The sequence below is a fragment of the Candoia aspera genome, chromosome 2, assembly GCF_035149785.1.
Source record: "Candoia aspera isolate rCanAsp1 chromosome 2, rCanAsp1.hap2, whole genome shotgun sequence".
Taxonomy (NCBI): Eukaryota; Metazoa; Chordata; class Lepidosauria; order Squamata; family Boidae; genus Candoia; species Candoia aspera.
In genome coordinates this window covers 211814971-211829310 of record NC_086154.1, presented here as the reverse complement: position 1 = coordinate 211829310, position 14340 = coordinate 211814971, and the positions used below count along the sequence as shown (strand labels likewise).

The 14340-nt window shown below is 36.3% G+C and overlaps 1 protein-coding gene across 3 annotated transcripts in view; it reads left to right on the top strand.

Moving 5' to 3' along the window:
- SNCAIP (synuclein alpha interacting protein) overlaps positions 1-14340 on the top strand; it is a 115990-nt gene that overhangs the window by 79219 nt on the left and 22431 nt on the right. For 2 of the 3 annotated variants that reach the window (XM_063295287.1, XM_063295286.1), the window contains exons 5-7: positions 2467-3308; positions 6799-6978; positions 12244-12357. In XM_063295287.1, coding sequence (XP_063151357.1) covers positions 2467-3308; positions 6799-6978; positions 12244-12357 — 1136 coding nt within the window. The remainder of the gene's footprint in view (positions 1-2466; positions 3309-6798; positions 6979-12243; positions 12358-14340) is intronic. The other variant, XM_063295288.1, reaches the window with a different exon arrangement.

The window sequence follows — 14340 nt, the reverse complement described above, 5'->3', positions numbered from 1 at the left end:
CCTAGGGCTGAAAGTGACTGGCCCAAGGTCACCCAGTTGGCCTTGTGCCTAAGGCAGGACTAGAACTCACGGTCCCCCATTTTCTAGCCTGATGCCTAACCACCACACCATAGGGTCTTATGAAAGTGGACAGTGCCTTAGGTAGATAAATTTAAAGTAACTCCTGTGAGAAGTTACTTAGAATCTTAAAGCAATGCCAAGCAATGTCTTATTTTATAGACAAATTCTTGACAGGGAGCGAGCAGTTTTTGCTCATGCAAAATAGGAATGAAATGATTGAAATACTGGGTTCTTCATCCTAAGCGATAATACATTTGGATTTGAATCTAGTCATGGTGGTCTATAAATTATAGTTTATGGCTTAACATATTGGGAGAAACCAGCCATTGTGACAAATCCTAGCTTAGTATGATGTGTGAATCCTGCCAAAACCTAAAAATTGCTTGGGCAGATGAAGCTCATAATATGAAGGAGAGAGGTAATAACTGAAGTAGTGAAGTACCCATTCTCCCCAATGCTTCTCCTCCCAAAGACTGTTTAACTGGCATTTTTGTCAATTTAGGATTCTTTCTGGTACTGCATAGTCATAAAGATTACTGGATTATATAAGCCATCAACTGCCATTGATTGCTGCTGATATGACTTGTTATTGTGTTATTTCACACTGATTTTAGCTTTAATCTGAATTGTTAGTCTATATTTTTTATTACGTTTCTATTCAAACTCAGTTTTTGTTTTATTCTCTATAAACCTGCATAAAATTTACCTGCTGACTAACATTTCACATGTCTGATAAATGAGACCCTAATCTACAAAACCTTATGATTTATTAAACGTGCTAGTATGTAAAAGTATCAATTCGCTTTTTTTTTTTTTTTAGGTAAATTACCATCTTTCAGAATAGCCAGATTCAGAACTTTGCTGTGAAAATAAGACAAGATAATTATGTATAATGAATTCAACACCCTTTCTATAATATAAGAAAGGAAACCTAAATATAGAAAGTAAAAGAACTGAATCTATTGTATAGACTAGAGTTAGTCATGCCTTAAAATCAATGAAACCAGTTAATCATTACAATAAAAGTCCCATTCCAAATTTAAAAACTTACATTTCTTTTCAACTGTGGTCGAAATCAGAGCTCACGGTTTGGAATGTAAATACATTTTGCAGAATTCATCTCCAGGTTACTCTGGATTTTGTCCAGGAAAAATAAAAGAAAAATATGAATTTTCTTCTTTGACTTCATGATTGTGGGAGGTTTTTTGTTTTTGTTTTTTATAATTATTTAAGACCGTGGTCATTCTCAGTGTAGATCTGGCAGCCTATCTAACCCCAGAATTTTTTTGATTAGTCAGATATTCTAGAAAATGAAACATTAATTTACCTTTAAAAGTGACAAAGGGTTAAGTGCCAGCTAGCAAAGTAGTGATGCCTTGTCATGTGTACTTGCCTACATCCCTATGTCAAAAGAAGTGTTTTCAACAGCCTTGGACAGAATTCATTTCTGCAAAGCTTAAGAGGTTTCTGTCAGAAAGGAACAGCTGGGAAACATGTGGTATCCATTCCCTCTATCACTTGGAAAAAATTTCACATGTAAATAAAGCCTTCATAAATGTATTACCCTTTGAACCCAAGATTGTACACAATGTATAAAACATCTAAAATGAATGGGATATAGTGAAACTCTTAAGTTGCATCTTGTTGATGGAATAATAAATAACTATCAGAGTTACATCATTCTAAATGCTTTTGGAGCCATAGTAATAAGTCTAATCACTTTCTATTTTTTATGTAACTTAGTTTTTTACTCTTTGCTATGCAGTGTTATTCCAATTGCTTCTTCAAAAATCATGCTTCTCAGAGACTCTGCATGTGAGTGCAAAAGTGATGCAAATGAAGCATTACAGCGCTAATCCTGCATGTTAAATGTTACTTGTAGAATGAAGCAGACTTTTTTCATTTCTACCTATACCACATTCAGAGCTAATGTAAACATTGCTATGATAGTATCTACTGATTTTAACATTTTATCCTATGCCATCTTTTTAAACTGTATTGTCTTCCACTATCACATGCCCCATACACATTGGTATTTGAATCCCCTCCTTTACTTTCAAGCTGTCACCATTATATTTCAGGAAAAAAAGGAAGGAAAATGAGAAATACTTCAAGTTCCAATGTACATTTTTTTCTATTTTATTCAAGACTTATTGCTATTCTTTTGCCAAAGTCATTAAATTCATTAACATTATTACTTACTTTGCAGTTTAGATTTAAATCTTACTTAAAATTTGTATGTATAAAGATATGCAGGGATAGGTATTTTTAAAAACCCTTTTCACAACATTCTACTTATGGGTAATTCTATTCTCTGATGTTTTTGTTCAAAGTTTGCAGGATAAGAAAGCATGAACAACAAATGATGAAAGAGGATTCATTCTAAATTGTCTTTGTATCTTCTAGTGTCCAGCACAAATTGGAGTGCAGGAGTTTCAACACTCCTTGGAAATGCACAAAAACCAACAGGCATTGCAGACATGTATAGCAAATTCAGACCAGTAAAGAGGGTTTCACCACTTAAACACCAACCAGAAAGCTCTGAAAACAATGAAAGTGATGACCAAAAGAATCAGAAGGTGGAGTACAAGAAAGGCAATGACTCTCCATACATGGCTCAGAATGGTGATCAAACTCCAGGTAATGGTGAGAGCCTAAAAACTAAATGTGTTGAACCTGGAGTTTTGCTTGGTGAGCTGGAGCACTATGACTTGGACATGGATGAAATTTTGGATGTGCCTTATATTAAATCAAGCCAGCAGCTTGCTGCTTTTACAAAGGCAGCTCCAGAGAAACGGATTTTGAATGTGTATTCAACACTGAATGGGCTTAGCAGCAAGTCATGCCCTGTAGGGAACACTGAGAAGGCCTCAACAGGAACAACACAGTTCTGTGTTCTGTCCCCTGTGAAAGGCTCGCAGTTGAAAAAAGCACAGCCCATTGTCCCTGATCAGCATAAGCAATTAGTGGAAGAACGGGAGTTTCCACAGCCACTTGTTAAAAGTGGTTCGGTCCATGAGCCTGAAGCCCACAGCAAGGGCTTCCTCAATAGGACTTTTGCTGATAAAATGGAGGCGTCCCACTGCCAGCTAAGGACTTTTAATCTGCAAACTACAGAAAACAAGCATGACAAACTGAACAGCAGTGTGAACTGGAACAGTTCTGGAAATTCAGAAGAAAGGAATGAGGATGTGAAAAAAACTAAGAGCATCTTAAATATTGTGAAAGAAGGACAAATTTCACTTCTGGTAAGTTTTTAAAATAATTCATAAGGCACTCAAAACAAAAGCAAAAATATATGTCCCCCCTTGCATACAAATGATTTGTAATTTGCAAAATATACATTCATTGTAGCCTACAGTGAAAATATTTTTAAAATGTTTATTAAGCAAAAGATGGTATTTTTTCCACCTTTGTGATTTAAATATAACTCTACTTTTCAGATTGGTACAGTTTCAGTTGTTCAGTTACTAAAAGAATCAGTTCAATTTCTATTTAGAGGCCAGTGATAGTAACAGAGAGTCTTCTGTTTTGTTCTAATTATTATTCAGGAGTGTTTATCCCAGCTTATTGCAACAGCTTTCATGAACAGGAGCTCACACAGAAGCCCCAATTGGCCTCTAACCCACACAAAGATTTTAGTCAGTTCCAGTTTTATGATCAGACATCATGAAAAAAGGCATTTCCAAAGTAACAGTATGCAAGTTAACAAGGTTGATGTGAGGAAAACAAGCTTTGTGTGCACTCTTCACTTTATACCTGGTTTTGCTTTGGCTTCTCTAGAACATGTTATCAAGAGCAGAAGAGTGATTAATTATAGATTCAGCATAAAACAATAGGTGCTATTTCTTTATTAGACTGCAATTGTAAAAGCTGTGAGTTATTCCCTTCTCTATATTATTTGATATGGTTTCTCTGAATAAAAATATTAAGAGTCACTAATGACTGAACTTATACATATCTCTTCAGTGTAAGCCCTATGGCATTCAGTGGGGCTTAGTCCTAAATCAGTATATTTTGCAGCCTAAAACTGTCAATTATCTGAATTTTCTTAATCGCTGTCTCTTTTGCCTTTTCTCTCTCCATTTATTTACTCAGCCATTCAGTGTTTGTGTTTTCTCCCTCCTCATAACAAGATCAGTTGTGATACCTTAATCCACTACTAAGCCTAGTCCATGGGTATTTTAGCCCAAGTATCTAATGCTATATGTACTATATTTTCCCTGTTGGGGCAAGCTGATGTTTTAATATCATATTATTACTGAAAAACTAAAGACTATGCTAATGCTAAGACAATACTGAAGCCAGTAAATTCTAATACTACTGGCAAAAAATACAGGATAAATGTTACAGTTACAGTCACATAGTGAAATAAGCTTGTGCATTTATTTTTGCTTGATCTGATGAACTCTTAGACACAGAATAAAGCCACACAATGTAGTGTTATATTGTTCTAAAGGAATCCCTTAGGAACACAGGGACTATTGTATTGCAGTAGATCAATATTCATCCATGCCTAGACCAGCTCTGCCTTCAAAAAATGAGTGGCATTATACAATTAATTTTCAACCCTATGCCTCACCAGTCTGGAAGGAAACACTGTTTTTTAATCCTCCCGGGCACTCCAATTATTTTCTTTCTTTCCTTTGAAAAGTTATAGATGGTTATATATGGACACATGATATTGGACAATATGTCCCAAGCTCTAATTCACTATTTCCCGTCTTTTGATGATGCTTTCAAACTACAAGTTGTACAACCTGAGGGGAATTTCTAAGGCTGTATCAGAATGATTTCTCCATTATAAAGGCTGTTAAAATGAATTATAAGTATGCAACTTTTCTGAAGCCCACACTAATATTTTTTTAAAGTATCAATAAGTTTTATTTAGAGTTTTTGGAATAAATAATAGGCTGGAATTAAATGGTGTCTCACGCTGACTGAAAAATGCAAAGCATCTGCATTTCCGTTCTTGCCCAACCATTTCTCTTCCTCCACCAAGCATTGTTGTAATACATTTCATCTAAGGCTAGTTCCACTGATTCCTTAGATACTTAGATGTGACCATTACTTTAACAGTTAATTATTCCGATATATAGGAATCTGCCTTATAAAAAGCTGTAACACTATAGCAATTTATGCAGATCTAAACATTTCTGGTATTGTCTGCTGCAAAGGGAAAAATCGATACAGAGAGCCTTTAATTATATTTGAAGCCAGGGTTCAAAGAACTTACACATAGGAAAAAACAAATAAACAGTTGTAGCCATATTGATCTATCTGGAAAAAAGGCTACAGTTGGATGAACTTCCTTTATTAAAATCATCCAAAATAATACAAAAGAGTGTGTAAGCTTTCTGGTTCTCCAGAATGCTTCAGTAGGTCAGTGTTTTAAAAAGCAAATGACGGGAGAGAAGCCAGATGTTGTAGTCATAAGGTTTAAAGTTCAGATTCAGTTTCAAGTTGGTGCTTGTTGATCAAATACATTTGTTAATGGTAGATGTAATAAATGTTAGGTCTCACCTAATATTAAGAACAACATCTTGCATCATGAAGAGTTACAGAGAATTCAAAAATGTTCCTCCTGTTTTGTGTCATTTTATTGCTCCTAATAAAGGTATTGTGCAGATGGGGTTTGGATTTTTTTTCATACATAAGAAGAAATTCTTAAATCTATGTAAGGTAAACAGCAAGACTGGAGTGAAGAGAAGAAGTGCAATAAATGGAGAACACACCATTTGGTCTTTTCCAACCTTGCCAGCTCACATTAGAGTCTTCTGGAAGATTTAAATTTGCAAAATTAGGGCATTCATTCATTCATTGAACTTATACCCCTCTGCAACCAAATAACTGTCAGCAGCTTTCAAGTTATGCAATATAATAACAATTAAACCAACATCAATGATGAGAAAAATACAAAAAGAATTAAAAATGGTGCAATACAAGAATTTGAAATAATTTGGTTTTCAATAACTGCCTAAAAGCAAGGAGGGGGTAAATCTGATCTCTAAGGGAAAACCATTCCAAAGCATGGAAAAGCAGCTCATCTCCACTCACATCCTGGAACATAGAGCATATATAAATAAAATGGCAATTATAGAAAGTATTACAAAAATAGTTTTATTGTAACTAGTCCATATATAGAGTATTTGAGTGTGAGGATTGGCACATTCTTCTTTCACCTGCTTTTATATAGTATATACTGTATGGTCCCTAGAATCCTTACTGGACCATGCAGTCAAAACTCAGCAAACCCATGATGAATTTTCTACTGATTTTTGCTGGGGAAAAAAGATTATTAAGAAACATGGTCTGTTAAACCTTGGACAGGTTTAATAGACCTAGATAAGTTTCTCTCTCTTTTTTTTTTTTTTTACAAAAAACAGCTCTGAAAGTGAAAAAGGCCTAAGCATCTTACTCCTTCTCCATGTGGTTATATCATTATATCACAACCCAGCAGCTTTTGATCACCAAAAAAAGAATAGTAGAAATTTTTAAAAGTGTGATTTTGGTCATTTAAAAATTATCCACTCCTGGTCTGACTCCCATCAATAACTTCTAGAAATTAAAAGAGATATATTTAAATTTCACAAATGAATTAATGTTCAATTACATAACAGTGTAAAAACATCCCATAAACATAGTCTGCATTTGCTAACAGAACAAATTTAGGAGCAGCTAAGAAAGCTTACCTTGAATTAATGAATTAGCATTTTCACTTTTTTTGTTTTTGCACAGCCCCACCTTGCAGCAGACAATCTGGACAAAATCCATGATGAAAATGGCAACAATCTTTTACATGTTGCAGCATCGAAAGGACATGCCGAATGCTTACAGCATCTCACTTCTCTGATGGGTGAAGATTGCCTGAATGAGCGGAACAATGACCAGCTAACTCCAGCGGGCTTAGCAATAAAGGTAATATAAAGTTATATGATATCTAAGGGCCAGGGTACACATTTGTCAACATACATTTGCTTAGACATATAATTCCCTTGCTAATTTTTTTTAAAAAAATAGAGGGATAGTTTTCTCTATCTGCCATTTCTTTTCTATATTCCACACCTGTGTATTTAGAAAAAAAAGAGCTTTTTATGTTTCTATTTAAAGAATATATATGGCCACCCAACAAGCAATGTGATTCTGGGTAGCTAGCAACAGCAAACAAACCAAGATAAAAACAAATAATAATAATAATAATAATAATAATAGATCTGACTCACATTCATACTTTTCCTGATTAGGATGCCTGGGTGAATAGCTAAGTTTTTAAAGCCTTTCTAAAGGCCAGCAGGGTCAGAGCCAACTGAAGATTCAGGGGAAGATCATTCCACAGGGCAGGCACAGCTAGAGAAAAGGCACTGGATAGGCACTTCTGGGTAGCCTATTTCAAGGAAAGGATCCAAAGTGTGCCTGTCCTTTAGAGTGGGTGGGACAGGCAGATATCCTTGGATAGAGGTGGCCCTGCAAATAATCCAGCCTTGTCCCATGTAGGGCTTTATAGATGATAATCAGCATTTTGAATTGCACCCAGAAGCTGATGTTGAGTCAGTGTATCTCGCCAAATAGTGGCATTACATGGGTGTACCATGGTATGCCCAGTACTACCTGCACTGCTGCATTCTGAGCCAATTGTAGCTTCTGGATGGTTTTCATGGGCAGCCCATGTAGAGCACATTGGAGTAGTCCAGTTGAGAGGTAACAGTGAGCAAGGCCACCTGACCCAGGAATGAGTGCAGCTGGCACCCAATATGAAGTTGTACAAACAGCCCTCTAGCTACAATTGCCAATTGCTTGTTGAGCAGAAGCTGTGAATCAGTGAGGACCCCCACATTACGTACTAGGTCTGAGTAGGAAGTCCAGACCCAAGATGGAAAATCTCCAGTTCCAGGGGGGCTCAAACCCAAAACAACTTAGTCTTGGGAGAGTTAAGCTGAAGCATGTTTTCTTCCATCCAGAACCCTACAGTCTCCAGTCACTGTGATAGAATCTTGACAGTTTCACTTGGTCAGCCAAGGATGGAGATAAGCAGTTGAGTATCATTGGCATACTGATAACACTGCATCCCATGTCAATGGATGATCTCTCCCAGAGGCTTCATGTAGATGTTAAAAAGAAGTGGAGAGACAGTAGAGCTCCGAGGCACCACACAAAGCAGAGTCTAGGGCGAGACCACTCCCCACCAAAAAACTGATAAAACTAGGCCTGGAGGAAGGAGAACCACTGTTAACGCAGTGCCTCCCACTCCCAACCCCCTAATCCAGTCCAGAAGAATACCATGGTCATTGGTATTGAAGACTGTGAGAGATCATAGAGGGCCAGAATGGATGCATTATCCCCATCCCGAGCCCACCATACGTCGTTAACAAGTGCCCTCCAAGCTATTTCAGTACTATATCCCAGCCTGAATCCTGACTGAAAGGGGTCCAGACAAGCCTAAAAGCCATTTTAGGACATTAGCAATACACACAAGAATAATTAAGTAGCTTGCATTCCAAATTACACACTCACAACACAGGTTTTTAGATTGCAGTCAAATAGTTGTGTTCCAAAACTGAGTTTATACTGAACATTTAGTCTTCTCCTGATCAATGCAATACAATGTTATTCTTTTTAAAATTTATAATAAAAAAAACTATGTAAATTGATTTTTTTTAAAAAAGCAAAAGTTGAAGTGAGATTTTTCTGCAAACGTAATTATTCAATACATTGAGCCGGTTAGACAATCTTTATTCTGTGTCATTTAAATTAGATTCTTTGTTTCAGAATAAATGTGAGACATATTATTGAATAATTTATGAATATTTCTGTCAGAGAATACTAAAATTAACTGGAATTTAAGCACTATCAAACTCAACCCTTTTCAGGGGAGATGGACTGTGATGGAAATTTGAAATATAAATAAATAAACCCCCTATTTCAAGAAAAAAAATGTGTACCATACCTACTATAATCACTCTGGACTGTCGAAACCAAATTCCCCCAGCATGGCAACGGTAGGAGCCAGCGTGCCAAAAGATACCACCTTCATCATCATTGGCTTCCCTGTCCCACTGTTCTTGTTTTGATTTAGATTTGTTCAATTTAAATGAGATGTTGGCATTCTACAAAGCAGAACACCAGTCTCAAGCATGATGTTTACTTCTACAGAAGTTTTGGGACCATGCATATTTATTTTGGTAGTTAAATAGTTATTACACAGATGACCACCTTTTCTCCAGAAACTAAACAAAACCCCTTGGAGTTAATTAGGATGAGAGGTAGTAATTGTTTCAAAGGCACCCAGGGAGTTTCCATAGCTGATGGCAAACTTGATTGTACCTCCCCACTCCTAATCCAACACCATTACCCAGTGTTGTGCCCAGGAGACATATTTAAAAAATAAAAAAGGGGATGGCCAGGAAATGGGTCCATTTGCTCAGAAGAAGACAAAAGGAAACTGAGACAGTAGGGAGAATCCTGGGAGGCATAACAGGGAGTACCCTCACTCATTTGCTTTCTGGCAGATGGATGTTTTGTGACTGGCCACATCCACCATGGCAGCTATTTTGTAAGAAAGCTCATAATATCCTCTCAAATTTTCAAATGTGTCCATCGGCACAAAAAGTTGGGACTCCTTCCCAAACCAGTTTGTAAGCCAGTTATATATTTAAGGAGTACTTTATTCTGGGTCTTTAACTTTCATTCCTCAATAGCATGCAAGAAACAAAAAAGAACCACTAGGCACAATTTTGCCAGTGATGCCCTTAGCAACAAAGTAGCAATCAGTGGAAAGGAAGACACTGCAGCATTACAGGAAGGTGTTGCAAAAGGGCACTGAAAGCAAGAACGCATGATCAGTACCATAAAGGCATGTATGCTGTCAAGTGGCCAGCAGTTAGGCTAACGACTTGTGCACAGTGAGAAAGATCCAGCCTTCTGCTAATGTTGTTGCTCCTTGGCCTTTGCTACTAAAGGCAGTGAATGTTTCTCTTCTCTGGCTGCTCTTTAGCAACAGTGCACTCCTGACCCAGCACAAAAAATTAATACAAAATGAATTTGAACCCTACAATTTATGCTTACTTAAAGAAATAATTCCTATTATGTTCAAAGAATTTTACTCCTACATAAGCATGCATAGGACTGTAGCCTTAGGTTACACACCAGTACACGCTGACTGGTTTCACTGAACTCATTGGATAAATTTGTGCAGAACTGTTAGTGTGTAATACACACTTAATTGGGAGAAAGACCAGCGTATTATTTTCAAGTACTGCAATTGTACATTATAGAAGCATTTTAATAAAAAGGTATGATAACTTTATTAGCAAGTAAGGCTAATAAACCAACTTCTGCTTCAAAATGACAAACCAAAATCTCTAGAAAGACATGGGTATCCTGACATGTTGGGATTCTTGAATCACTTCTAAGACAGTTGCAATTCAGGGCTATGAAAATGAAGGATAGCTTTGTTATGGGTACAGTAACACGCAGAGTACACATTGGAGGGATCCATCAAAAAGATTTATTTTTAATGCTATTTGAAACTTCCAGCATGTGTTTCCGTTAAATTGCCAATAGATGGGTGTTATACTTTCTTGACCTTACATTTGCTTAAGAGTTGCCAGTGGTGGGGAGATATCAGCATGTCCCCATAGTCTGTGCATCTCAGCTGCATTATGATTCAGATCCCTTGTCTGTGTAATGAATCTCCAAAATTCCTTTTTGCAGTATATACATCTCTTTTGGGGTGGGGGGCACGCTTTGGTGTGTGTGTATGGGTTTTTTGGGACCTTTATGTTCTCTAAACATATTATAACTTCTTTAATTCCTGTATTGTCTGTCTTCACTACAGTACTTTAGAAAACAGTCATAGTATTCTGCTTCAGCTGCAGAAGTATCCAAGGAGAAGTTTCATTCTATCATGGTCCTTCCTGTGTAGATCGTTAAATTTTACAAGTGCTTGACAATGTTATAATATGTATCTTTTTCTTGTATTTCATAGCTGTCAGCTGATTTTTTTCCAGATGACATTAGATATTTTTCAATGCATTAATATCCATGTCTACTAAGAAATAAATCCTTTGGACTTCAGTGAGGCTTGCTGCCAAATACAGTACATAGGAATATAGCCCCTTTTTGGGACTGGTATGGCTGCTAGGTTTTGAAAGAACTTATTTATTTTCATGAGATATTGCAAAAAGGTTTTAGTATCTAAGATGTTTTAGCTCTGAATGTTGCATATTGAAATAAAGATGCATAAAAAGCACTTCTTTCATCTCATTTATCTTTATTTTTACAATCACGCTTAATAAAGCTTCAAATTTTATCCTAAAAGTAACGCATTTTCACAAACCTGAGGCAGGACTTCCTTGCATCATAGAGTCATGGTAGGATCATCTAATACAGAACTGTTGTTAAAAATATGTGGGAAAATGCTACAAATACATAACGAGTCTGCTCTAACCCTGAATGTGGGTATTACATTTGCTAGAACATCAAGATTAAAAACACAGTTGCCTAACTCTTTGATTTCTCTAACAACAGACTCCATAATCAAAATCAGAAAAATTGGAAAAAAGCCAAGCTATGGGGAAGTGCAACAGGAGATATTTGGGGTCTGAAGTATACCTTTACCAGATAGAACTATTGTTTCTTTTATATTAACAATCAGCATCCTGTAATCTATTATCTTCTTCCCCCTCTCAATCTGCATCTTATTAAACCATATTAATTTCATGTTTAAATTATTTTTAATATTAACATTATGAATTGGGACAATACGGCACTTCCAGAGTGTCAGAGCTTCAGCAGCCATGCTGTCTGGGAAATGTGGGTGCTGTAGTCCTAAACATCTGGGAAGCAGCCGTGATTGCTAAATTAGAGTTTGCGTGAAATAAATACATATTTACAGAAGAATTCTTACAGGACTTATGAAAGCATGCTGTCAAGGAAACACTGATGCATTCAAGACTATTTTATTTTTTAGGCCTCTTAGAAGCAATTGATGTTTGTGCAGCAGAAATGACTCATAAATTGTAAATAAGTCTGCAGTCAGTGCCATTATGATAATAAGCACATAAGAAAGCAGCCTGGCATGTGAACTATCAGGACAGATATTTATTAGTGTGTGTTTGCTGTTGTGATGATGGTATACTTACAAATAAGCAGAACTGAAAAAAGGTCTTTCTTTCTTTTACTCAGAATGGTCAGCTGGAGTGTGTGCGGTGGATGGTGAGTGAAACAGAAGCTATTGCAGAACTAAGTTGCTCTAAGGATCACCCAAGCCTTATTCACTATGCCGGATGCTATGGACAGGTACAGAGAGATAGATATGGCATGCATATGTATGTAAAATAATTGATTCAGGTTGCCCACAGTATGTTATGTATTCTACTTTTCCATAAAAATAGAAACTTTAGAATAAAATCTGCACCAAAGATGGGTTGTTTTTTTTCTTGAATACACTGAGGTAATTGCATTTTATCCGAAGTGTGAGGGTTGAGGCTGACAGGAACCAGTGGTTTCCAGGCTTAAGCCAACCATTATGGAAACCGTTCAGCTGTCTCCCACAGCTGTCAAAAGACTAGCCGAGGATGGACCTGCAGAATGACTCTGGCATCTTTGCACTGCAGTGGGCAAGTCAGCTGTTCTGTTTAAGGCTTCACTCTTGTTTGCAATGAAGTTTCTAATCAAGCCAAGTTACGTCTGAGTCCTCAGCCAAGCCAAGTCTAAGGCTGAATAAAGCGTTAAGTATCTAGAGAGCCAAAATTTACGGTCAAACCCTGATGTGAAGCCTAATGCAAAGTGCTTTCAAGTGTTAAGAACTGCAGAAATAAATATTAAACAATTCTAACGTATAAGAATTGCAAGATGCTTTTTAACATACTCAAAAGTTATTCATGCAAAAGATAACCCGTATAAACACCAGACTTGGCTGCAAGTCAAGGGAAATATTTTTATATGGAAGAAGTGTTTTTGAATGGATTCAACACATAATTATTTCCTCTAGCACTTGGCACACAGGCTATCTGTTTTTTCAGTAAATATTTCCTATGATAGGAAAGTTTTTTAAAAAGGGTGGGGGTAGAACTAACGAATAGACCCCTTGATGTCCATGTTGCCCTGCAATGCTTGTACAGGACGTTTTATTCTTAAAAAACAAAAAAAATATTGTCTTGCCTTAGTTCCAGGTCTATATGCAGGAATATCCTTGAACCCAAAAATTTTCAGAAAGAGTAAAGGAGCCAGTTGGATCCTTGCCAGTTGGTGACATCAGAAAGAGATGTAGATTGAGCACTTCCCCAATAATGTGTGGATCTTTAGACTGTGAATCATGTTAATAGTAAAAAAAGAGAGCCTTATTTATTGTCCAACCCTGTATGCCAAACAGACTCCCCAAACACATCTCTGGTCTAACTAGTTGGAAACAAATTCTGTGTTTTATTTTAATATATAAGTGAGACCTGTTTGGTGAAGGGGGAGTTGATCTTTAGCATTTTTAAATATTTTTATACTTCTGCAAACCTTGGATTTCCTCTGAACTTGCTGAAATCTACTTTTTTCCCAGTGATCTCATTTTGGCATCTTTTTTGTTGGCACTGTCCTCTTCAATTTGTTAGAGGAAGTGATTAATTCAAAAATCTCAGAGCATGTAGGTTATATACGATTATAGAAAACTTATCCTAGAAATGCTTGGTGATTAAAAACTAAATTTTCCTACATAAAATAATAGTTCTGAAGAAAAACTTATTTTTTCTGGTTTTAGATTACATAGGCCTGTTCTTCAACAGATATAAAGCTGTAAGAAGCATTCCCTGTCATTCATATGGAGAAAATAAACTGTCTTAAGTACTTGTTCCAATAAATATTTTTTTTTAAAAAAATTGTCTGACTGATTACAGATTTTTTAGTGTAGCAATTTTTAACTGTATTGATTAAATCATATTGCTGTTCTCTTAATCCAAACCATGTCTCTTTTCAACCCTAGGGGTTTTTTGCGGGGGGGGGGGTTCTGCATTATTTTTTGTTTATTCCTGTATAATTTTACTACTATATTTTATTATATGTCAGCATCAACTGTTTTGCTTCAATAGGATTTATACAGAGTTTTACTACAATTTCCCCAATCTCATTCTTCTGTTGCCTTAAATTAGTTTATCTGGGAGAAAACAATAGATGTCTTACAGTTCATTGCCTTTATTTTGCCTGTTTCACTGTTGATTTCTAGCAATCCTAGTTATGAGTTTAAAATTAATTTTAGCATTTAGAAGCAAATTTGTCATTTTGATCATTGCATAA